General features: G+C 40.1%; 3 protein-coding genes across 3 annotated transcripts in view; 2 read left to right on the top strand and 1 right to left on the bottom strand.

The window, feature by feature from the left end:
- The first annotated feature begins 1,799 nt into the window (after positions 1-1,799).
- Positions 1,800-12,161, top strand: twf1a (twinfilin actin-binding protein 1a). The gene is made up of 9 exons (XM_020079189.2): positions 1,800-1,940; positions 3,711-3,791; positions 3,918-4,096; positions 5,708-5,803; positions 6,415-6,519; positions 9,223-9,348; positions 9,844-9,994; positions 10,140-10,261; positions 10,946-12,161. Exons 1-9 carry the CDS (start codon positions 1,916-1,918, stop codon positions 11,111-11,113), a joined length of 1,053 nt encoding a protein of 350 aa, XP_019934748.1. The 5' UTR covers positions 1,800-1,915; the 3' UTR covers positions 11,114-12,161.
- Positions 12,162-12,163: 2 nt separating this feature from the next.
- irak4 (interleukin-1 receptor-associated kinase 4) lies at positions 12,164-19,553 on the bottom strand. Its single transcript, XM_020079191.2, has 11 exons — positions 19,025-19,553; positions 18,399-18,544; positions 17,622-17,789; positions 17,191-17,351; positions 17,046-17,110; positions 15,893-16,007; positions 15,701-15,810; positions 15,283-15,463; positions 13,937-13,999; positions 13,576-13,740; positions 12,164-12,577 (listed from the first exon to the last, which is right to left on the bottom strand). The coding sequence occupies exons 1-11, from the start codon at positions 19,183-19,185 to the stop codon at positions 12,521-12,523; spliced, it is 1,392 nt and encodes a 463-aa protein (XP_019934750.2). The 5' UTR covers positions 19,186-19,553; the 3' UTR covers positions 12,164-12,520.
- An 887-nt stretch (positions 19,554-20,440) lies between these two features.
- Positions 20,441-26,116, top strand: part of LOC109624417 (A disintegrin and metalloproteinase with thrombospondin motifs 20) — a 122,628-nt gene continuing 116,952 nt past the window's right edge. The window contains exon 1 of the mRNA XM_069527713.1: positions 20,441-20,519. Coding sequence (XP_069383814.1) covers positions 20,456-20,519 — 64 coding nt within the window. The 5' untranslated portion in view covers positions 20,441-20,455. The remainder of the gene's footprint in view (positions 20,520-26,116) is intronic.

Raw genomic sequence — 26,116 nt, 5'->3', positions numbered from 1 at the left:
GAATTTACACACCACTTCCGTCCACACCTTTCAAAATAAAACGTAGTGAAGAAGTCGGGCGTTTGGGTCAGTAAATGTGCAATTCATTCAATCAATCAATCAATCAATCAATCAATCAATCAATCAATCAATCAAACATTCTTTATTGGTATTACACAGTTCATACAGGTTAGTGCTGCTCACTGTAGTTCTTCAGAGTTAGTACTTTAAATGTGTTATTATGGTGCTTATTTTATATTTCAATGTATGATTATGATGTTTATTTTTAATTTAATGTGTGAATATGTTGTTCAATCTTTATTTAAATATGTCTTTATGATGTTTATTTAATATTGTATTGTGTGATTATGGAGTTTATTTTATTTTTGATGTGTAATTATAATGTTTAATCTATACATCTATATTTTGTGTTATTATAATGTATTGATGATGTCTTTGGTAAATGTTAAATGAGCTTTATGATTTTATTATTATTATTGTTATGCTACAAAATAGCATTGGTTTCTAAGGTTAATACTGGATGGGTTATTTTCTCTATAATCAGTACTGTGTCTGTAGTTTTTCTCAAAATGGTAATAAATGAATGATCTACACAGCACTGAGTAAATGTTTATATATATATTTTTATATAACTGTAGTTGATACACACATGTCCTACTGAATATCAAATATGTCAGTGTTTTAGATAACATTTAAATAACTTACCAGACAAATGTATAATTCACGTCATTGATATATTATTGCTGTAAATTCTGTTATAGTCATTGGACAAACACTTATTTTGAAGACTTGGTCCCAGTGTTTCCGGTATGAGTGCACCTGTGTTTACTGTGGTTGAGGCAGAGTTGGATTCCCTCTGGTGTGAGGATGATTGTGTTGCTATAAAATCTTTTTATTTATATATTAAACGAGAGGAAGGAGGGACAGAGCAGAGACAGGAAGCCCGGTGGCTTCCAGATGTTCCAGGATTTCACCACTAATAGGATCTGCTGCCACGAGAGGCGGAAATCTCCCTGTTAACACTGATCACAGACCTACATTAAAATGGAAAAATACTGGTTGACTTGCTTTGATCCTACATAACCATATTTATATATATGCCTATTTTTCATTAGTGTTTACATGTTATTTAAATAATAGTCTGATCAGCGTGTAGCAACAGCAGAAGGGTTGTGGTACTAGGCCTATTGTTGTAGAAACTTTACTTCTAGTAGTTGAGGTGCAGTAGTAGTAGTAGCAGTAGTAGTAGTAGTAGTAGTAGTAGTAGTAGTAGTAATAATAATAGTAGTAGTAGTTGTGGTAGTAGTAATAATAGTAGTGGTGGTGGTAATAACAGTAGTAGTAAAAGTAGTAGTAGTAGTAGTAGTGGTGGTGGTGGTTGATTTTCAGTGAGATTTATTTCAATACCTTTGTGATGAAAACTTCTATTCATATTTCTACTCCACTACATTTCAAAAACAAATTATAAAATAAAACAAAAAATCTAACTTTAGCTTTAGTCACTTGTTACTGTGCAGATCTAGATATAGCATTTAAAAAAGCTCTGAGATCTAACAGCAAAGTATGAATTATTATTTACACACACACACACACACAAATTTGCACTGCTGTCCATGTAAGGATGTTGTGTTGACTTCCATGGAGGACAACCAAAACCTTAATCTATATATACTACATAGTATATATTCATTATACTAACGTATAGAGCAGACATTTAATACAGTTATTCGATACTGATGATAAATGTATAAGCTTGAATTAAGTTTAGACAACAGTGTCACGTGTGTCATGTGATTCGGAGGTCGGTGACGTCAGAGCGGGGGGCGGTGTTGTCGCTGTAGTCCACTTCCTGCTTCTTTGCCCTGGTTACTCCTGATCGGCGACATCAGCAGCTCTTCACCCGACGAAAGGCACAATGTCACATCAGACGGGAATTCAAGGTACACGCGTGTCTCTCCTCTCACGTGTCTCCGTGTCCGTGCGTGTAGCCTCTGTTTTTATTCATTGCGCGAGTGTGTGAATCCCGGACGAGCTTTAGCACCTGCAACAATTCATTGCAACGAGAAAGCTAGCACGAAGTTAGCTAGCCACTCCTAGCTAGCTGTGAGCCGCCGTGATGTGTCCGTCTGGTCACTTTATGGACCGGGAGACATTATCTCTGAGTCAATAGTCAGACACAGTAATCACAGCCATTGTTTCCTCTCTGTGCTGGGCGCTTTGACTCTACACGAGGCTCAAACAGTGTAAGGTTAGTTTAGCCTCTGAATGGAAGGGCGACGCCTTTATTTAAACAAACTGCGGCCGGTGTTCACTTTAATATGAGAGGAGCTGCTGCTGCATGTTGTTACACAGAGCTGCACGGTGGGACACACTGTTATCAACCCGACACAAGCATCACACACACATGAACTCTTTGCTGTTTGATTCACAGGTTGAACAATGTGAAACTTAACTTAGATGCCAATCCACACGCAGGAGGATGCAGCGATTGTGAACGTGTGTATTAACCCTGTGATACACATGTTACTAATAATCCACCCGTCATATGAGTTTGAATATGATCACTTGTTTTTTTAGACTTTATTCTGATGAAAGTCGAAGATTTTTACATCATTGAAAAAGTCCAAATAATAATTTATCCTAAATAAATAGTTCCCTTAAAGGTGCTGTGTGTACAGTTTAGTTGAAAGGGATCTATTGGCAGAAACTGAATATAGAATTATCCAAGTGATGTTTTAATTAGCTTGTTTCAACTAAATTCTAAAGATTGTTTTTTTATTTATTCTAGAATTGGCCCTTTATATTTAAATACTCTCTATTTACATAGCGAGCGGGTCCACTCTACTGAGGCAGCCATGTTTTTTACAGTAGCCCAGACTGGACAAACTAAACCTTTTGAGTTTTTAACTGAAGGTACCACAGGTTCTCTTTCATCTTTGGAAGGGGAGGGGGAGGTGAGGGGTATTCAACTGCAACATGCAACTTCAACACTAGATGTCACTCAATTGTACACACTGTACCTTTAACCTGTGTGGAAATGTTTAAAACAATGTAATATTGGCCTCTAATATTTAACCTTCCTGTTTGTGTGTTAGTAAACAAACATGAATCATATTGCAGTTATATTCATATATTGGATTTGTTCCTCAGCTTCTGTAGATTTGTTAGATAATGGAAAACTGCCAAAATCATAAGGGACGGGTAGTTTATTATTTGTATAACACATCTTAACAGCAAGGCAATTCAAAGATCTTTCCGTATGATATAAAAAGACATTAGTACAAAATGTGAATGCAACGTAAGACAATGCAAAAGTAATTAGATAATTTAAATAGTTAAATAAAAAGGTTGTCAGCCTTCAGTCAGTCAATGAAGTGTTCCTGATATGAGTCAATGAAAGCCAATAATTGTTTTTTTGCATTGTAATTATCATAAATAGTATTTTTGCAGTATTTTTTGGAATTGTCTAGATGTAGGAACAGTCTACAAAACATAAGAAATACATGATTATGGACAATATGACATTAAAATCATATGTGAGGATAATTGTATGTTCTTTTTGTAATGTTTAACATCTGGTTGTGTCCACAGGTTATTATGATTCATGTAGTTTTTAGATGGAAACACATAATCCAGGGTTTAAATGGTAAAATTGTCAATCCTCCAATTCAAAACGGAGACTGATTTCCTCCTATGTGTTTTTTATTCAGCGGGTAACGATGTGAAAGATATCTTTGCCAGTGCCAGGTGCGGAGACCAATATCGAGCCTTAAAGATCGTCATTGAGGATGGTAAGCAGTGTCCCAGAGTCCTGCAGTTTGTTTACAGCTTCCTCTGCCAAGAAAACTCTTATCCCGTACTTCTTCCCAACTGTTGTAAATGTTGAATGTCAATGTTTGGCACACATTGACTTTCAGAGCAGCTGACCCTGGGCACCACCAGGAAAGCATCTAAGAAATGGGACCAGGAGTATGATTCCTTCGTGCTGCCGCTCCTCGAGGACGATATGCCCTGCTACGTTCTCTACCGGCTGGACTCCACTAACAACCAGGGCTATGAGTGGATCTTCCTGGCCTGGTCACCAGACCAATCCTCAGTAAGAAAACTGCTGGCTTTAATGAGTAGCTGTCCATGCTACATGGTATTTTCCCTCCTCTGCTCCGAGACGGGTGGGGTTCACCACATCAAGGCAGAAACTCTTTGTATTCGTGTTTGGAAAAAAACTGAATACACGTTGGCACCAGTACCAGACCTCTTTAAATCTAAATATGGCTACATTCTGGTGTTTTCCAAACAACATGTCGCTCACCCGTAATTTCTCATCTCTGATGATGGCGACATCAACACTAATACATGTTAGTTTTAAAACACAGTGCCTGGCGTCCACACTCCTCAGTTTTTGAACCCTTTAAACAGAGACTTTTGGAAACAATGACACAGTCACACAGGTTTGTTGCCTGATTGTGTCTTATCTATCTCGATTTTAAAACCAGAGGTAAATTTAACATGGATATCAAATTACATAATTTCTCTAAGAAAAGAAACCCCTGGTTCTTTTTTAACCACTATTTTCTGGAAAAACACAACCGAGTAAAGAAGTTGCTTCCTGTTTGCACCAGCACATGCATGGCTTGTTTATGTGAATGTTTATGTGATAATTATTCCAATTATTTCTGATACAGCGCTGGACAGATGTCGAAATTAAATAGCGAAAATGAAGCCTCTAAATTCACACTCGGTGCTTTTAGGTGATATATGTTTATCACAGCATGTTGTTCCTTGTTATTCAAAAGAGTTGTGCTTCTCCTGTGTTCTTGCCTCATACAATGCCTCCTCAGCCAATTGTTATTTGGTTTCAGTGAAACTTGATGAACCACATGTCACGTAGAGTCACAGCCATTTAAATAGCCATGACAAATAGAAACATAAATATGATGCCATGCTGGATATTGTAGAACTCAAACTTACTTAAGACATAGCTGAGCTTCACATTCCTGCCCTGCAGCTCAGAGCACGGCAATTCAGGTTGATGCTTGTCTGGAATTCGCAAAATTATTACACAACCATTGAACGCTGCTGCCTCGGCTGGATTGATTTTGTGTGTTCGCTTTTCTTCCACTTCAATATGTTGTCAAAGTTTTGATTTAGCATGTCAACTGTGTTACATGGTTAAAGATCCCAAGTTTCTCAGGACATTTCAGAGTGCCCAGTGGAATTTCTGACCACTAGTTGTGCAATGGAGCAATGTTTTCATAGATAGATTTCCTCTTTATTTGTTTTATGATCTACACCTGATTTTCACTATAGCAGTTTTCAGACATGACCTCCGGGTAAAATCAAGCGAATTGACTAAAGGGTTTACCCAGTCTGCTTTTTACACAAGCACAACACAGCGGGAGTCCGTAGAGACGGAGCGTCTCACTCGGACATTTGCGCCTCCTCTGGAGAAAATACGGAATATGAAAGCAGTTTAGGAATCTTGGTTAAGCAGGAAGATGATTGCTAACAAGTGCATATGGAAGTAAACAATGCAGTTTTCAAATCAACCAAACATTTGACGATTGTTTTATCTTTAACCTCAAAGATGCACACAATGTAAACAAGAACGTTTCTAATAACACGTCCTGTATAATTCTTTATTAATCTATAAGAGACTGTAAGAAACAGTCATAACAAAGCGTCATCGTTTTCTTTATTTTCTCTACAGGTGCGACATAAAATGTTATACGCTGCTACGAGAGCCACACTGAAGAAGGAGTTTGGAGGCGGCCACATCAAGGATGAGATCTTTGGTACCTTAAAGGTTGGTCAGAATGATCGTGCCACACCTGATGTCAAGAGTTTGTTTACGCACTTGAGTTCGTTAAAGCCTGAGATGTTTTATTTTTTAAGTTAAGCTTCAGTAGTGTGTATTGCTGTGTCACACGTGATTGTCAATCCTTGATTATGGTCATGTACTTTATACTGGTTGACCATTAAAAAAACATTAATCATTGGTGCAACTTGATCAAAATCTGCTGCTAGAGTCTTAACTAAGACCAGGAAAAGAGAATAAATCTCCTCAGTATTAACTGCTTACTTGTTTTTAAAGCCAAAAACAACCTGGCACCATCTTTTCTTTAGACTGTCCAGTAGATTATGTTCCTATCTGCTTACTGAGGTCGCTTAGTGCTGGCTTGCTGAACGTGCCACACACAAACAGCAAAAATTAGTGATAACGCTTCTGTAATTAATGATTTAGAACAAACTCCCACTACATATTCGAAATGCATCCTCTGTCAACATATTTAAAATATTGTGTAAACCCTTTTTATCAGCTGGGGTTGTGTTTTATGTAATAAACCTTGAGCTGCATTTTACGCTCTGCAAAGTCCTATACAAAGTTTATTATTGTGCCATTTTTGTGGTCCCCAGGATGAAATGAATCTCAGTGGATACAGGAAATATCTGATCTCGCAGGCAGCACCCTTGCCCCTCACTGCAGCAGAGGAAGAACTGAGACAGATTAAACTAAATCAGGTAAATAAACACAAACACACACATGCAAACAAACTCATCTCATTTGTTTCTCATCACCATTTGCGAATGATGTACTTCACAGTGCCTGTGTATACAGATACTGTCTGTCTGTTGTGCTGCTCTGAAATGGGTGTGTTTTTGGCTTGTTGTCAGTTTCAGTTCTGAAAAGGGATGTCACTACGTCATCCTTTCACAATGACGCCTAAGTTTACTTCACCTCACAGCAGTATTGTTTCTGATCACATATCCTGTGTGTGAGCTTTAAATCCCCACCAGAAACAGAGTGGAGTATCAATGAAGGCTAGCTAAGCATTGGTATGCATCCTCCCAAACAAGCTGAAGGTCAGCAGCAGTGCAAGCGTACATATGCTTGTCTGGCAGTATCAACTCTGTGCGAAGATGCTAATGCGTTGGAACGGCAGGATGTTGGCCACAATGAATCTATTAGGCTGGAACAGCTTGCTCTCATGATGTCTTGTTTACTGATGTTACAACATTGTTCAGCTTGAGCAACAAAGTGGTTAAATATATTGTTCGTTTTTTTCAAGAGCGTGGTCTCAGTTTGAGAGCAGGACTTATTGATTTGACGTTTAGATTTTGTAATGCTGTCACTCAAAATCCTGCACTCGCAGCAAATACACTCTGCTTGTGCTTAGATTTCCTGCTCTCTTGAAACTTCGGCTCTCACATTTCTCCTCTGCTCTTGCTGTAATTTGTTTCTGCAAATGTCCCGCCCTCATTGTGGGTGTTTTAGCTTTTACATTTTTGGGAATCCTGTACAGGCAGTAACTTAAACTGGGTTCATGCACCTCCGCCCTCCACGGTTTACGCCGGCTTTCAGTCAGTGTGTTTCGAAGAAAAAAATCAGAGGGCAAACGTGTTGCATGTGCACAGAAGCAGCATAAGTGCAAGAGGAAGCAAGAGAGGCGCAGGAAATCTAAGCAAAAGCAGGGCGTATTTAAGTGTGAGCGGAGGATTTTGAGTGAGAGAATTACAAAATCCGAGCGCGAAATCAAGTCCAGCTCTGAAACCAAAAGACCACACTCTAATACTTAAAGAGCAGCTCTGTATGAGTATCAGTGTCAAATAATTCCATGTTGTGAGAGATATATTTGATTCTGCAGGAAACACAGGTGGGCTGTATCATTGTGCTTTGCCTTTGTCTGTAGCAGGGGCAACATAGAAAACTACTGTAATGTGATATCCACTGTATGCTGCTAATGACGCTGGCAGTATTTACTCTGCAGGGCTGCATCAGATAGACTCCACCAGATAGAGAGCTAAAGAGCAGCAGGTGAAATCTCGCTTTTCTGACTTTGGTGCTTTTGGTTCTATAAACAAGAACTGTCTTTCCGACCATATATGGAAGTACTTTGAGTGGTGGGAGCCCTGCAGGCAGTGTGGTCAATTAAAAGCAGCAGCAGAGCAAATAGGAAGTGAGGTTTGCGCTCGTCCCACTAGTCCAGCTGTTGTAGGAAGATAATATACTATTAATCTGTACCGCCTGCATGAAAAAAGAGGCTTTGAAATATCTATCATTGCCGTGCCTCGGAGACTTCCTGCCTTTTTCTACTAAGCAGATGGATAAAAGACCCACAATCCTTTTTGGTATGCGAGGTAGCTGCATCAGAGGCTCAATCATGTTTCCACGGTATTTCATTTTGTGGGAACAGGGCGCTAAAAATAGATGCAATCCATCAGTGTAATCCCCCCCAGCATTTCCAGTTTTCTGTGATTTCCATGGCGGCGCCTTGTCACTTCAGATACAAGCACCTCATCTGTAATCACCATGCTCCAGCATTCACACTGCTTGTTCCACCTGTAAAACCTTTTTACTTCATGATCCAGGGAATAAAGAATGTTTATTGTATTTCACAAGTGTTGGAAACAAAATCATCAGTGGATACCTGTCATTGCTTTGATAGAACTTCTGTTTGTTCCCTTCGTGATGTTGTGTTTCCATCACTGCCGATCGCAGCCGGCACCGATTTCAAACCTACTGCAGGATCATTTGACCCGGGAGTGAATGTCGATTGAATCCATTACCACTGCAGACAAAAGCCAGAGGTTAGCAGGCATTAGTGGTTTTATTTGACCAGTGGAAAAGAGGAAAAGCTAAGAATAGTCAGAATGGTGACTAAAGCTGCTTTCAGACATCACATATGGAGAAGGGAGATAGTCAGTGGTGCTGTATCACCAAAAACTCTCAAACCTCATTTTTTTCAAATTACATCTTCATCTGTGTATGACACCTCTTTTCTTATCTCATCCTGAGATATTTGATTTATTTGTGTACATGTGTCCATCACATAATACAAACATTACCAACGCACCCACGCTGTGTATTCTCCTGAAACTGAGTTCACTGGCAGGAAAAACTCAGTCCAGAGATTGTCCGACATTGTCTGACTCAGTGCTCACATACAGACCCTGCAGATATTTTAAGGAGATTATCCAGAGCCTTAGACATCTGAAAGCAGTATTAATGTCAAAAGCATGTCAAAATGGTGCTTTCAGTAATATCTGGACATGTGTCTGTGTGCATACTGTGTGTGTGTGTGTGTGTAATGACCTGAGTACTGCAAACCACAGGTTTTCTCTATAAAACATGTTACTGCAGAAATATGCATATTATTATTATTTGCTAAGTCATACTCATGTATGTCTGGTATGTGTAACTGTGTGTGTCTGTGGTGTGTTCAGGTGCAGACGGACATCAGTGTGGACAGCAAGCAGCAGACTCTGCAGGGAGTGGCTTTCCCTGTTCACAAAGACGCCATGGCAGCACTCGAACGTTTTAGAGACAAGAGAATCAACTATGTGCAGCTGGTGAGTTCCTCAGAGAAAATAATGAGTGACGTTGCCAGGTCAGTAATTTTAAAAAGCAAATCTGCTGTCAGCCGTTTTATCTTGTGTCGTTTGGAGATATGGAGATGTCCTAGATCAGGAGTTGTTTGCAGGATGACACAATGACTCGTTTTCCCCAAAAAAGCCTTTGTGTCCATTCTTCTCATTGAAATTCAAATGTCACAGGATCAGATCAGTGTACAAGTACAAAGAAATAATTGTGTTACTCTTGCGTCCTTGTCTCCATTCCCTTTTGTTTTCAACATAAAAGCTTTTCAAGAAAGCAGTTTGCTTTGTTCCATTTATCCACTGAACGCTCACTGCTGACAGCAGAGCAGCACACCAGCAACGACTGAGTCAATGTTTTATTCAGACACACCTGAGATTTTGAGGGCTTGTTAATCATCTCCCACACCCACATTTCCCTTATTGGTCTGCTATTCAAAGCACAGAGGCTTTTTTTCCCTTTGTCAACAGCAAGTGGACTCTGAGCAGGAGCTGATTCGGTTGTGCAGCACTGAGCCGACAGACTTGAAAGACCTGCCAATGAGAATCCCTAAAGAGTCTGCACGTTACCACTTCTTCCTCTACAAACATTCCCATGAAGGCGACTACTTAGAGTCCACAGGTGAATAGATTCTCGCGGCTTATAATGAACAGCTGACACACACACACACACACACACACACACACACACACACACACACACACACACACACACACCACGGTTATTTCTGCGTCGGTTCCTCACATTGTCCTTCTTACTTTCGCAGTCTTCATTTATTCTATGCCGGGGTACAATTGCAGCATCAGAGAGAGGATGCTGTATTCCAGCTGCAAAAATCCTTTGGTTGACATGGTGGAAAATAAGCTGGAGATTGAGATTGAGAGAAAGGTAAGAAACATTTCATCGGGCAGAATTTATCACAAGGATGTAGAGTAGTCAGGGAGGGAGGTGCTGATCATGTGATGAACATTATAATTACCTGGATAACCTGTTCATTGTTGTAGTCATTATTTCAGCTTCTCAAATACGAGAATATCTGACTGTTAGTCGACAAGCGATTTATTTACATTATAGAAATCTACTACATTATTATCTGACATTGCATTGACAAAATTATTATTGGGTTCATCAAGACAATAGTGTCCAGATTAACTGATAATGAAAAGCATCGTTGAATGTTGCTCTAATTTGACTTGATGTTCAACTGCGACTAATGTTTATTAATGCACAAAAGCATGTGGCTTCAAACTTTTCTCATATGAGCTGTGCTCATTTCAAACCAGTGAGATAATTACAGACAAGAAAAAAAATTTCTAATTTGAAATAATAAAAACCATTACATCTTTTTAAGCCAATAGAGAAAAGTCTTCAGCGGCTTTAAGGATGATTTGTAATGACTCAGGAGGTAATGTAAGTAGTATGAGCCATGCAGAGTTTGAAATGGTATTTGTTCAAAATGTTTTCATCAAAAACCCATAGTTGTCGAGAAGTAGATATCTTCCTTCATTACTGTGAGTTGAAGTGTGTCTTGCGGTCAAGTTCTTCTGCTCATAGCTTCCGTGTGTTTTTTAGTTGGAGATTGATAACGGTGACGAGTTGACCGGTGATTTCCTGTACGAGGAGGTGCATCCCAAGCAGCATGCACACAAGCAGGCCTTTGCCAAGCCCAAAGGCCCAGCGGGGAAAAGGGGCGTTCGCCGCATGGTCCGACTACCTGTAGAGGGAGAGGACGAAGATTAAAACAGACCTCAGCACCCGACCACCACCCTTCACCCTGAGCACGTTCCACAGTGGAACATTCCTGTGATTGGGGGGGGAATCATATTTGACACGCTTGTTTAAAAAGAATAAGATGACAACCTCAAATTCCCCAACTATGCACGCCAAGGACAACTGAGCAATGTCACACTTAAGTAATTTCCATTTGCAGCTTGCCAAATGGAACCATATTCATGTATGTAAGCACACTCACAAAAATGAATTCATTCAAAGAGGCCCACACAAACTAAACTTGAGGTTTTTACATTGTTGCCAGGTCTGAGACTTGAAAAAACGTAAACGTGACTGTGAACTTGCGCCAATATGATGAAATTCCCCCGTTTTGAGTTCACATGCTCGAATTCCTAACTTTCATTCCTTTAGTCTATGTCATTTACGTTTCCGTGTTTATCGTGTTTCTACATTTGTCTCCAACTGTTTGCACAATGAGGTGCTCCAAAGTAGAAGAAGATTAAGAATGATCCCACTTCTGTCTGTTGATTTATTTTAACAGTGCATTTTATATTGGACAAATGTTTCCTTCTTTTTGATATAACTGTGGTTTACATGGAAAAAATCATCTGCTGAGAAACTTATTTTTCTATGCAAGTGCTGTAAATGTACATATTGTAGCTGTGTGATGCTCTATGATTAAGAAACAGTCTGTTCTGGTGATCGTCGGTGTCGGTGAGGAGCACAGTGGAAAGAACAGGGGCTTCCAGAAATATTAACATCAATACATCTCAGATTTCACTAAGGGGAAGCTTCACACACTTTGCTGGTTCCCGTCAATGAAGGAAAGCAAAGCAAAAAGAAAGGGATTTCTTTTATTAATTACCCTGATCAACATGTTGCCACATCCACTGGTCTGCTGATTAATATTAGGCAAACTACTACGCTCACCTCATGTTTAAAGGGAAAATCCCTTTACATTCATTGTGTCATAATAGAAAAAATAAATCATGTTTGGTCTTATTTGTTTTCTTACAAATCTTTCTTTTAAGAGAATAATAAAAATATTTAAATCACACATTTTCTGTGTCATTCATTTTATTCTTTTTTACAGTAAATACATGAGAGAGACAATGGCAGGAAATGTATTGAGCCACCAAACCTTATGATATCTTATGCTCAATTCTAGTACATTGTACTGCGATACTTCTGTAGCAGTCGCACTGGCACAACTGTTTTAACTGAGCTCACCAGAAATATAGTATATTATAAAAAGGGAAAAAGGATGACATTACTTTCAAAATATACATTGATGCAAACATATTTTGTCAGTCATAATTATCAAAAAACTATTGAAATCTGTTTAAGAAACATTTCTTCCGTCAGTGCATTGAATGAGTGGGGCAGGTTTTCACATCTTGTATCTTCTGTGTGATGCTATGCCTGACAATCCAGTGACATGCTTTCAACGACCCCTTTGAGCTCTGACAGCACCTGTTAACACACATTGATAACTCATTAAAATACACAAACATTAGAATTCTGTCATTTAGAAGCTGATCATCAAACAGGAACCATGACTAAATATATCGTTTTTCAGATTCTGTTTTGTCTTGTTCTGTTCTGTGTTGTTTATTCCCAAGTATTTAGTACAGCACTGTGTAAGTTATTTACATAAATGCTTTAGTAATTTTATAGAAGTGTTTTAGTAGTTTTATTATCATTACTATGACTCCACGTGTGTGTACAAACAAGGGCAACACCATAAACAACTTTATGCAAAGTGTTTGCAAAGTGTGTGCTGTTGCCACGGAGGTTATGTTTTCACTTGTGTCTGTTGGTCTTTATGTTTTGCAGAATTACCCAAAATCTTTGAAAGCGATTTCCACCTAACTTGGTGGAGGAATGGTGTCTGGGAAGAAAGCAGTACATTTTGGTGCAGGTGTGGATGAAGTGGCGGATCCAGAATATATATATATATTCATTCATATATATATATATATGTGTATATATATGCATCAATCTTATATTTTTATAAAGATTGATTCATGGAGACTATGCACAATTGATCAATTAGCCAAAACAGAAAATCAGCCAATCTGAGACTTTAACTGACACATGTCATTATCTGCATTTATTTTTACCAATACGCACACATATATATATATATATATATATATAAACATATGCAAAAGATGCATATTTATGTTTATATTTTACATTTTTAAAATATTTTAGTTTATTTTCTTTATTCATGTTCTATATTTTTTGTTGTCATGTTTTTATTTAGTTATTTACAATACAGTTTACGTTTCAACTGTAAATGTCACACCTCAATTACATTTAGTGAGGACATCTTAGGATTGAATGCTATTTTTTTCACATGTTTATCAGCACATTGTTTTTACATCCCAACATCATTATTGGCCCCAAAACATCCATGTCAGTAAAACTCAAATAACAACACGTCCTCTTGTGTTTCTTCTCTGTACCTGATTGATGAGTGGTCGTCTGTTTTTCCTCTCATGGAGGCAGTTACAGGCCAGAGAGTAGATGTTCTCCACCTGACTCAGCTCCCAGTCTCTCATCTTTTTGTCTATAATGTCCTCCAGAGTCAGGTCCTCGTCTTCGTCGTCTATATCATACCTAATCTCCATCTGAGGGAAAATCACACGATGGAAAACTTTAAAAGACACAATCTGAGGAAAATATTGATTAGTTGTCAAGTTCATCAAAATAAATTGGAAACTCAGTCTGATAACGCACTAATTAAATGCTAAATCTCCAAATAAGACATAATCTGAGACTGCTGCTTGACAGCGGAACAATGAAAGCCTCTTTTGTGCCACTCACCAAGAACTGTTGCTCCTGGTTATCACAGGCTGGCGGGAGTCCAGACAATATTTCCAGCAACACCTGTAGATAGAGACATGGGGTTAATCACATGGCTCCGGACGACAGAAAATCTTTATTGCCCCTCAATGTGCCAAGTACCTCCACAGACACTGCAGTGTTTGCACAGCTGTCCTAACAAGACTTATAGGCTGACGCTGTATATGGAAGGTCAGGCAGTTTCATACAACGCTGATCCTGTTTGTCTTTCAACCAATGTCATGCAGTGAATAATACAGAGCAAAGTAAAGGAATCACCTGGATTTCTGGATTATTTCTTCATAAGAGTTGATCTGATTTTCATCTAATGCAAAAGTGCAGACAAATTAAATGCACACAGGCTAATAACACACACTTCTTTTCTCTGACTCTTTCTGACCAATACTATAAATCTATAAACGTATATTTTTATAAATCCAAATAGCTCTAACCACTACCTACACTCCTGCCTCCACTTGGTGTTTTTTTCTGTTCACATACTGTTTCCAACACAGAACAGTCTGAATGATGAATTCAATATGAGCAATGCAGTGATACTGTGTGTTATTAGTTAGACAGTGGTTAGCACTGTCGCCTCAGAGAGAGAAGGTTTGAATCCCGGTTCAGTCGGGGCCTTTCTGTGTTGAGTTTGCATTCATGTGTTTGCCCCTTGTCTGGTTTACTCTGTGGTTAATTGGAGATTCTGAACTGTCCATAGCTGTGAATGTAAGTGTGAATGGTTTGACTCTGTATATCGGTCCTGTGATACACTGGCAATCCTGTCCAGAGTGAACCGCCCAAAGTCGCACCCTGCGAGCCTCAAAGGATAAGTGGTATAGATAATGTTGCATGGACAGTTAGAATAGATTGTGTTTGCTCAATACATAATCTACACATAAATGCAGATTTCTTCTTTCACTTTCATAGCTTCTATTATACAGCTGTGTCCCTAAAAAGATTTTTAGTTATTTTTAGTAACAGAAAATAGAGCCAACTGCTCACAAATGGGAGGAAATGTATACTTTCATGTTTGTGTCCTGCATTATGTGTGTGTCAGTACTCTGGTAGAACCTTTCACTCAAACTGCTGAGCTCTGTTCTATATTTTACAACACACTTGCAGTTTCTCCTTTCCTGACACAGTATCCCCTTCTGTGTGTGTGTGTGTGTTTGGCTGTGAGTGTGTGTGTATTGTGCATGTGTCTGGCTGTGTGTGTGTGTGTGTGTGTGTGTGTGTGTGTGTGTTTGGCTGTGAGTGTGTGTGTATCGTGCATGTGTCTGGCTGTGTGTGTGTGTGTGTGTGTGTGTGTGTGTCTGCAGGAAGCTCACCACTCCAAAGCTGAAGACATCAGATTTTGGTGTGATCTCTCCTCTGAGGGCCTCTGGCGCCATGTATGCTCGGGTCCCCACAACCCTGTCCGTCATCATGGTCGTCAATTTGTCTGATGCTCTCGTCAGACCAAAGTCTGAGATCTTCGCCACTAGATTAACATCTAACAGAATATTTGCACTAATGAGAGAAAATAAAAAAAGAATGAACACTTTTTGAGATGAACACATAATCTCACAGTTTCATCCATACAAACAATGGACAACAGGAAACATGTTTTCTTTATCCTAAACTCGGCTAACTAGCCGTAGCTTCCACTTTTTTCCCCCAACAAAGTGAATGAGGGTATTTAATTAACTGTCAAACTATTCCTTTAAGGAAACATCATTTAAAGGCCACTGATAATAAGTGTTGCACCTCTTAACATCTCTGTGCACATGATGGTTACTGTGCAGATACTCCAGGCCTCTTGCCGTCCCCTCTGCTATCACACATCTCTGTCGCCAGGACAGTGGAGGACTATCATTCTACAAGGACAAAAGCATATCACTGGATGATCTATGTGAAAGTACAAAGTACTAGAAAGAAGAGTCTGTATTTCGTGCTTACCAAGCACGCAAGTCGGTCAAGCAAAGATCCATTGGCCATGAAGGCGTACACCAAACACGGGTGCTGTCCGTCACAGGAAAACCCAACCATGTCAACCAAGTTCTCGTGTTTCAACCTGTGGAACAAACAGTCTTAAGAAGTCACAGCTACACATAGAAACACATGGACTGTAAATAAAGAGGAATGTTGCATCTCCTTCTCTTCCCATTGGACAAAACTAAAGCAAAATTATCTCTGATCGGAGTACTGCCATTTTACGCTGGTGACATCAATTGATTGTGGTGGAGAGTAGTGGTATCTAGGTACCACTGCATTTGACCAATCATGAGTCAGTCTCAGCTGTCAATCAGGACGACTCATCCCATTTTTATAGCATTAAATAACAATTTAAAAAAATTATTGGAGAAATCAACAATGAAACCAGCTCAGGTGGCGATCAAGATGGTTTGGCTTCACTTTTGTGGAGCTCTTGTGTCGTCCATCTTTATATAGTGTGTATGGTTTCCCATGGTGGACACAAGTGATGTGGAAAAGTTACACGGCAATATCACCAAGACACGTGGAGGTCATACCAGACTCAGTGAAGCTGTGCGCATTGACTGTACTGAAATCTGCATCTCATTTTAAAAAGGTCAAAAAACAATGTTTCCCATCTCTCTAACTAAATCTCTCATCCATGAAGATCCATGTACAGCAATTCTAATTTGTACAAAACTGCAACTGTCGCACAAAATTAAATTCTGACACTAACACTTTGGTCAGCTGTGGGTCAGAGGGTCAAGCAGGTCGTCCACTAATCAGACGTTCAGTGGTTCAACGTCAAAGGAAGTGTCCTTGAGCATGATACCGAACCCTGCATTGCCCTAATGAGGTACCATGAGTGTGCTCGAGAAGCGCTGTGTGAATGAGACCTCTTGTGTAAAGCACTGTGAGTGGAGACTAGAAAAGCACTACATTTACTTTCTAATCAATGATAGTCATTAGAATAATTGGGTGTAAGTGTCCTTTAAACCTGAAACATGTGAATGTGATGCCAGACTCCACAGGCAGCTTTTCCAAAAACTAACAATTCTTTCCCTTGTTAGCTACAGCCACTAAACTGTAACGGTCGTGTCACAGATTATCAGTGATGGAGACAGGAGATAAAACTTACACTTTCAGAGTTTGGATCTCCTGATAGAACTGAGCCTGCAGCTCGTCCAGCGAAGTGTTGTCCATCTACAGGAGATAATTTTGCGATTAATGATTTCTACATCATGTGATATCTGTGAGCTTGGCATGAATATATGTCGACTCACTGGATTCAACTTTTTCACTGCGACAGGTTTGTCGTTCAGGAGTCCTTTGTACACGGTGCCGAAGCCTCCCTCTCCGAGTCTGCTGCCGCCGTCTGACATGGGACGGTCGTCAAAGTTGCTGGTGATCTCCATCAGCTCACTGTACAAGAAGCTGGAGAAACCTGAGGAGGGACACACAGAGAACTGTCATGGGGAGGTCTGTGGTTAAGGCCCAACTGCTGCCATCTGCTGGCCAATCATGTAAAATCCCAGGTTATACTTATATATATATATTTGATCAAACCAATTGTTGTGAGGTTTTCAACTGACTATGATCATTTGTTCATGTCATGTGATTCTCTCATGTACATCATTCATGCAATAACACATGTGCCTCTTTACAAGTGACTACATCAACATGCCCCAAGACGCCTTCTTAAAATAAAAATGACCTGTGTCCTCTGGGTCACTGCTCTCCCGCAGAGTCTTTGGCTGTTGACTGGAGCTGACATGGGACGACTGAGTCTGTCTCTCCTCCAGGAGTCTGGTCGGAGCCTCACTCTCTGTTTGTGCTGCTGGAGGAGACGCTGGCTGCAGCTCTTCTGAAGAGGCCTCCTCCACTGTTTGTGGTCCCAAAAAAAACAGTTTACACAGAGTCCCTGTCCAGTTATGTAGATAATGATGTCTGGTTTATATTGACTGTTCTATCTGACTGAAGAGATATTGTTCTGGGAAAAGATACTATAGTCTAGTTTTAAACCTACTTTTTGTGACAGACTAAAATAATAAAATTATCATGCAATCTCATTAGGAAAGGAAACTTTAATGATATGGAACAAAAATTAAATCTGTTGGAAAACTCACAGTATGATGGTCAGCTTTCTGTTTGTTACTTGTTGACATTCAGGATGCTCTAATTTCTTGTTTGTTTGAGTTATTGATATTAGTTGAGGTTTTGTTTAAGCAGCATCTTTGGTAAGTGTCCCTTACTTTTGCAGTTTGTCTCCTCAATTCCCAGGAATCACTTGACCTTTACAAACACAGGGACTGGATGTGGAAAGTAGTTCGATGCTGAGCTTTTCCTCACTTTCACTGTCTGATGAGAACAGCTCACGAATGAGCTGATGCTTTTGAATATTAAATATAACCACTGTCTGCAGATAAGTGGTCTGGACTTATTATGTATTAGTATGTGGTCGTTAGTCTAAAATGTTTTTAATAATCCATACCAGGAAGTAGAACAGAAGCAGCAGCCAGTAACCTGTGACTCTTCAGAATGTCCACGAGTTCCCCCACTGTGCAGTTGGTGGTTCCCCAGTCATTCAACAGCTCCTCTGTGGGACTCCTGCCCTGAGCAACCAGGCTCTGGAACCTCCTGCAGGAGGAGGGAGGGATGAAGGAAGGGAGATAGGAGTGATGGAAGGAAGAAAGCAAGGGAAGAATGAAGGAAGGAAGGGTGGAAGGAAGAAGGGATGGAAGAAGGCAGGGAGGGACGGAAGAATGAAGGGAGATAGGAGTGATGGAAGGAAGAGAGCAAGGGAGAAATGAAGGAAGGAAGGGTGGAAGGAAGAAGGGATGCAAGGAGGGAGGGATGAGTGATGGAAGAAATGAAAGAATGAATGGGGGAGCAGACAGACAGACAGACAGATAGATAGATAGATAGATAGATAGATAGATAGATAGATAGATAGATAGATAGATAGATAAATAGATAGATAGGTAGGTAGACAGACAGTTGAGTAGATAGATAGAAATAGATGGATAGAATGATATAGATGTATGTATATAGTATCAGATATAGTTTTACATCGTGGTCTTGTTATTGCACCATGTGACAGTAACTATAACAACGTACCAGATGTGTTGCTGTGAGTAACGCATGTCACCGCTCGGCTTCCGTATGGACATCGCCACGTCTCTCCACCTGTCCTGAGGATCCAGGAAGTCCGACAACCTGCGCCGGGAACTGTAGCTCATGTTCCGGAGGTAAGTAGCGGAAGTTACCGTGTTATTCATGGTGCGAGATACAGTACCGACCAAAGTTGATCCTGCAGTCACACCGACATGTTCAACAACCGACACACATCTTATGTTTACTCTCCTCCACTGGTTTACTGATTTCACACAAACACATAAGTAACCTGTGTTTTCCGAAATTGTGCAACTTCCCTAAACGTAACACACAGACTCCTCCTACAGAGCGGAAGTAAAAGAGAGAGAGAGGGGAGAGAGAGGTCTGTGTGTGTTTGTGTGTGTGTGTGTGTCTGTGTGTGTCTGTGTCTGTCTGTCTGTTTGTTTGTGTCTGCATGTCTGTAACAATAATGTATGTGTGTCTGTGTATCTATGTGTGTGTGTGTGTGGGAGCACAGAGTCAACCTGAAAGTAACAGTGAACCTCTGGATGTTCATACAGTGCCCTCTTGTGGACAAGAGGAAGACTTCTCTCACTCATCTGTTGTGCATTATAAATAAAGTTGAGAGCAGGTCAGTTCCCCTCTCTTCTGTCAGCATCATCACTGACAGGTGAAGGGTGATCAGTTCTTTTTTAGCATTTTATGCCGAGAGATCTTCAACGCAAATCAAGAAAACACATCAAATAGAAAAATCACATGCAGATAATGTTTCCAGGGGACCCAGAAAGGTGATGAACAGCAGTTTAATGCTTTGTGAACTTATTGAAGTCTGCTACTTGTCTAGTGCTGATGGAACTTTGTTGAACTACAGTCAGGTTCATCACTTTTTCGGGTCCTCTGGCATTTCTGTATTTGCTGGTGTTGTGACCGTTTGTAGCACGTGGTTCGTCAAATTGATGAGCTCTCTTGGCCACCGCACATGGGGGTAGAAGTTATATATAGCAGATTGGATAAGTGATTTTCGACACAGTCTAAATATCAGCATCACAGAACCACTAACAATGCAACAGAGTCTTGTTTATTTTCAATGTCTTATTTGTATGACATCTGCCTTTTTTATGTACTTTTCATCTCCACCAAGGAGGTGGGTTGGTTCATCACACCGAAACTGCACCAAATTTGGTAGAGGGACTGGACATATGCCTGGAAGAACCCATTCAATTTTGGTGCAGTTAAAGGGGCAGATGCTAGATTTTCTTTTACACATTTTACCACATATTTGTTAATTTGTGGATCTTAATTTACAAATTCAAATTTAGTTGGCTGATGTGATTTGATGAATGTGGACCATTTGGTGTGGATCTGAATTGTTCAGCTGTTTGTGATTTATCTGATTCTCTCATCATTTCACTCTTTTTCTGTTGGCAGCACCTGATGTGTTTTTACCCACCATGGATCTTTGGATTTACGAGCGGCCCTGCTGGCAGAATAGAAGCAGGTAAGAACCGGACATTCCCTCCCTGTGTCGGTCACTTGTTTCGGTTAAATCCACCGGCCACGCTGAGAAGGAAAGAGCCACCTCCAACTTGTTCTGCTCTTTTAAACTATTAAAACTGCATTAAACAAACAACTCCATGGAGCTAAACCTGCTGTCAAAATCACCACTGGCACACTGACAAATAAATGCAGGCATTTGCTCTAAAGTTCTCCAAGGCACCATTTTTTTATATGCGTACTTGAAATACTTGATCTGTTTATGGCGTGTTAGTTGCTATTTACGCTGTGTTTGTTGAGTTGTGATCGGTTCCATGTGGTCTGCAGGGCTCGGCTGTCTCAGTGTGGATGGGTGGGGTGATGATTTGTGAGGTGTTTGTGTGCGTGTCTGTGTAACAAGCTCAGCATGAGAAAACATTTTATCCGAGGCAAATCACAACAGAAATCGAACACTTAAAACCAAACAGACACAAAAAACGAGACCAGAACTCTAAAGTCTCTCGCCAGTGTAGTTGCTGCTCAACGTCATCTGAATATGTGTGCGAATAAACATTTCCAAATTTCATTAAAAACTCAAGATTTACAAGAATAATATTGGCGTGTTTGATTATTTTTTTTGGGGGGGGGGGGGGTTCGAATTAAATGGAATTAGTGGAAACACTGATTTAAAGCATATGGACTTTACAAATGCAGCAACAACAGACGCCAGCCACAGCCCACACCAAAACCATCCTTTAAAGTCACATTCGATTTTGAAGAGTCCTGATGTTGACAATCGACTTTTGTATTTTATTTTTCACAGCTGAGCATCAACTCAATCGCTCGTGAAAACTCTTCCCATGAAACGATGTGTGTCACACGCAGGCTTGTTTATTTATTACAGGAGGCATGATACCCTTCATAATAAAAGCTCATTTCTAATGCTGTGGTGAGTCATAAACTAAGAATGGCTACATTTTTTAATCTTCAGTGGACTTTTTATATCTTCTGACAATGCATGCACATGGTCTGGACTACATGAAAAGGAGACTTTGCCGCATGCGTAAACAAACTGCAATTAAGTTATTTTGTATGGAACAGCATAATGAGATCCATTACTGCAATTGTGGCGCGCCAAGAGTGTGTGTTTTTTTTATTCCCGATGTTTGATACTGGCTCTCACAAACACAGAATCCTGAGTTTATAACCTTAATGGGTACCCGTCAGTGGTTGTTTGGAGCGTGTTTTTTATGTCTGTGTATACGTGGGTGCATTTGAGTACAGGTGTGTAAAATGATTTGTGTAATTGTAGGTGTGAGGGCATTTGTGTGATTTGTTTTGGTGCTCGGTCTGCGGTGGAGTGGAGCTTCACCTCTGTTCTTCACGTGTGTCTTTCTGTCTATGCTACACCGCCCGAGGAGATGAGCATTTAGGTGTAATATTTGTTGTGCAAAGATGTTGCCCGGTGCCTGAGGGACGTTCAAAGACTCTTCACATTTGACTTAGACCTGCAAACATAAGAAGCTGAGCTCCAGATTAATGCAATGTGAGGCGCTCTATGACCAGCTACACCATGGTCGTCCCTCTGCTGGAGGACAGAAGGACCAGTTCAAGGTGCAGTGTGTAGCATTTTCTGATATCTAGTGTTGAAATAGCTTGTTGCAGCTGAACACCCCTCACCTCACCCTCTCCTTCCAAACATGAAAAAGAACCTGTGGTACCTTCAGTTGTCATAAAAACTCAAAAGGTGTTTAGTTTGTTCAGTCTGGACTCATGTAAAAAAACATGGCGGCCTCTGTAGAGAGGGTCCCCTCGATGTAAATATAAGGTATTTATATATAAAGGGCCTTTTCTGGGGTAAAGAAAACTACAATTCATACAATTTAGATGAAACAAACTAGAGAATTATTCTACATTACATTTTTGCCAATAGTTCCCTTTCACCTAAATCTTACACACTGGAGCTTTAAAAACGTCATTAAAGAAATGCTAAATTAGACCTGTTAGTGATTTTCATGGACAGGATTTCAAGGCACAGCTGTGGTGAGGAGAGCATTTGTGTAGGGAACCTCAGAGTTGGATCCCTGCTTTTTGTCGATGATGTGGTTGTCTTGGCTTAATCAGGCCGTGACCTCCAGTGAGCACCGGGCCACGTGTGGTCGGGATGAGAGTCAACACCTCCAAGTCCGAGGCCATGGTTCTCTGCCGGTTGGGGGGATGTTGCTGTCCCAAGTGAAGGAGTTTAAGTATCTTGTTCATGAGTGAGGGAACGATGGACAAGCAGGTTGGTGCAGCACCAGCAGTAATGCAGGTGTTGTACTGGAGTGTTGTGGTTGAGTTGAGTCGTAAGGCAAAGCTTTAGATTTACTGGCAGATCTCCATTCCAACCCTCACCAAAGCACACAAGCTCTCCTGAATGTTCCGGACATGTCAGTGTTGTTGTGAAGATGCTTGACCCAGACAGTCTCCTGCTGCGTTCTTCATGGCAAACTCATGAAATAGTTTACTAGTTTAATAGTCTGGTGTTCATTTTAAGTTAAGTAACATTGAGATGTTATAATTAATGGAGACCTGAGTACAGTTAAAAACCATGAAGGAGACTGAAGGTAAATTAAACAAGAGAACAAGATTAGTATTAAAAGCAAGGTATGATAATATTAAACGTATTTCTGTGACTTGAATAATGATAATATTATACACATGAGAGGGAGTTACCAGAATTTCATAAACTGCATTTGTTTTCATTCTGGTCTCTACTCTGTGCTTACTGCTTTTCAGGGTGAACAAATAAAGTTTACGTAATCTACAATGAGATGACAATGTGAAAACCACCTCTGATATGTTTCTGCATGCACAGATAAAATAAATGTCAGATGTATAGACTGATGTGGGTTAACAGCGCAGATACAACGTGTACAGTTGCTGTGATTAATTAGCAGTCTTGTCGTGTAGCCTAACAGTTCACCCGGCTCATCAGAGGTCTCCCATGCTGGAATTCAAATGAGCCAAATGAATGGGAGGACCTGCTCGGGGACACAAGAGAGGAGCAACAGGGGGTACGGGCACAGCATCGTGGGTCAGATAGAGAAGCTTCAAGTTATGTCTGCATGCCCACTGCCTGTGCACACAAGGCTTTATCAATGCACCACTGATGGACATGAAGAGTTCCCTGCAGGGTGTCTCCTCTCACACTGGAACACCACTGAGCCAGTTTCATGTAGTTTTTAAAGGAAACCCCCCCTGGGAGTGTAAAATCGTTTATTAGCATTTGTATTGGAATGTGTTTTATTGCTACGATTTCACATTTATGGCTGCATTTAAGAGCCCCACCACACTGCAGCATGGTTTAATAATGCAAATTTTGCACAGTACATGAGGACACTGTAGTGACATGTGTAACACATAGAGGGCAGTAGTGGCCCACAGCTACTTGTGATTGAACAATGTGGTCAATCTTAACTCACGGTTAAACATGCAGAAAACTGGATGTGGATGAAATCACATAAACATGGAATGGTGACATTCCTAGAAAAGACAAAGATCTTACAAATGCCTACAGTTCACATTATGTAAAGTAATGTAAGTCCAGTGATCCAGAAATTATTTTAATTGTATATAAATGCTTATGAACAATAAGTTCTGTTGGCCTCCTTTCTTTTACATGGGTTGTAGCACATCCAGGAAAATATTTGTAGCAGCTGTTTGCTTGTTTAGTCTTTTATTTTGGGGCCAAGGAAACACATACACACACATACACACGCACACACACACAAAACCAACAGTTCATCAGCCGTCTGCTTCTAAGGAATGATCTGGCGGCATCTTGAGTGGTGGCTCGTTGTTAGGTTGCACTCGAGTGGTCACTGACACTGCCTGATTGCAGGAGGTTGCCCTCTCATATTTCCCCAAAAATCTCTGGCCACAATCCCAAAATGATCTGTCCAGCCAAGCGCACCGGCATCACAACGAGAGAACAGCCTTCCCTGGCATGTCTGCTGCTGGAAGGCTACCGGCAGGTGTATTCTGGGATATCTGGCAAAAAGCCACGAGTCATGCAATGCAGAGCCATGCATGCAAGCACCTGAGTTTAACACAGCAAGACATGGGCATGAACCTGCAGGCACATTTAGGCCTTTTGTGTTTTAGTATCATTCTTTCTTTCTTTCAAAATTGAATATTGAAATCGGTTAAATCATTAAATGTATTTTACATTTTAATTTGTCCTGATGAACATTTCTATGACTAATATTCTGCATATTCTAATATTAATAATATTAACATTCAATTGTGATAAGTACATTGCCCAGATCAGAGTATTCATCATGTGATGAAAGATGATATGGCGCATGGGAAAGGTATCTGGTCCAAAAACTCTTCAGTGGTGGAGGAAGTAAAAGTACAAATTAATGGACCAAAATGTTCTCTAATTAAAGTAAAAGTATCATGTTAACTTTTTTACTTGTCTTATGACACTTAAAGTATATCAAGTAGATAGTAGCCTTCCCATTCCCTAATGCAAATACTACATCAATATGAGTCTTGGTTGTTGCCTCTTCTGTATCCATTTTAGTTGTTTCTTTACAGCTGCTGCACTTGTTGGTCTTGTTGAAGGAGCCAGGGTTTGTTACACTGTCTATACAGATGGATGTGGCCTCTATGACATCACCCACAGGTTTGTAAAGAGCGATTTCGAATTTCACCCGTTATCATCTTTCCAGTTTCTGACTTCTCCTAATTCCAGGCAAATCAAAGTGGTCGAGCGCGAGTAGAGCGGGCGGAATGAAGACTGGTTTCTGACACAAGATTTCCTAGCTTGGCACTACCTGGTTAGCTCAGGATAATAAGTTTGGTCAAATGCTCCTCTGTGTTGCAAGGTTGCTCATCAGTAATTGCTGTGGTCTCTTGTGGTAGCAGTTGTCCCACCAAGCATAACTTGAGGTCAGTTACAAGTAACTGGGTTGTTATCTGTCCCTCTCCTTCAATCAACCACATTTGATTTGTATAACCTATATTCATAAAATCTCTGAAAACCATGGCAGCGTACATACCTTAAGCTCTCTTAAGGTAAACCTGTTAAACTAATGTTATTTGAACCTGTTTTCTAAATTCTTAGTTTTTTAGTTCAAGACCTTAATTTTCTTTTGTTGTAGTTAATGCAGACTCAGATTAGTCTGGTTTGCATATTGTTAATTGATGTTTGCACTCATGTGGATCTATCAGGGTTTAGAAAATGATCCTGTCTTTGATGCTGAGTAATCTGCATATAGTGTCCAGCTACACATGGGGGCTTGAGTAAAAGCAACTAGCATTAGCTCGTTTATTTTTCATAATGTTCTTGTTTGTTCTTGCACTCTCCTGGATTACCTGGCTTCCTTAGTACCCAACTCATCAGTCACAAAGGAATTTGTAATGGATGAGATGTATGTATGATAAATTACAGTTTCAACTTTAATCTACAATAGTTGTACTTTAGCTGTTTTTGTTTCATAGTATAGTGTTTTGTTTTTATAATAGTATACTAATCAATAGTAGCTGCCACCTTGCATTATATGTACACAATGCCTCACTTCCCTGTGGTCAGAGCTCCAGAGTGCACAGTCCCTCTCGTTGAGCCTATAACCT

This window comes from Paralichthys olivaceus, chromosome 7 (assembly GCF_024713975.1).
Source record: "Paralichthys olivaceus isolate ysfri-2021 chromosome 7, ASM2471397v2, whole genome shotgun sequence".
NCBI classification, from domain to species: Eukaryota; Metazoa; Chordata; class Actinopteri; order Pleuronectiformes; family Paralichthyidae; genus Paralichthys; species Paralichthys olivaceus.
Note: the sequence above shows the minus strand (reverse complement) of the source record. Positions and strands in the feature narration are given on the sequence as shown.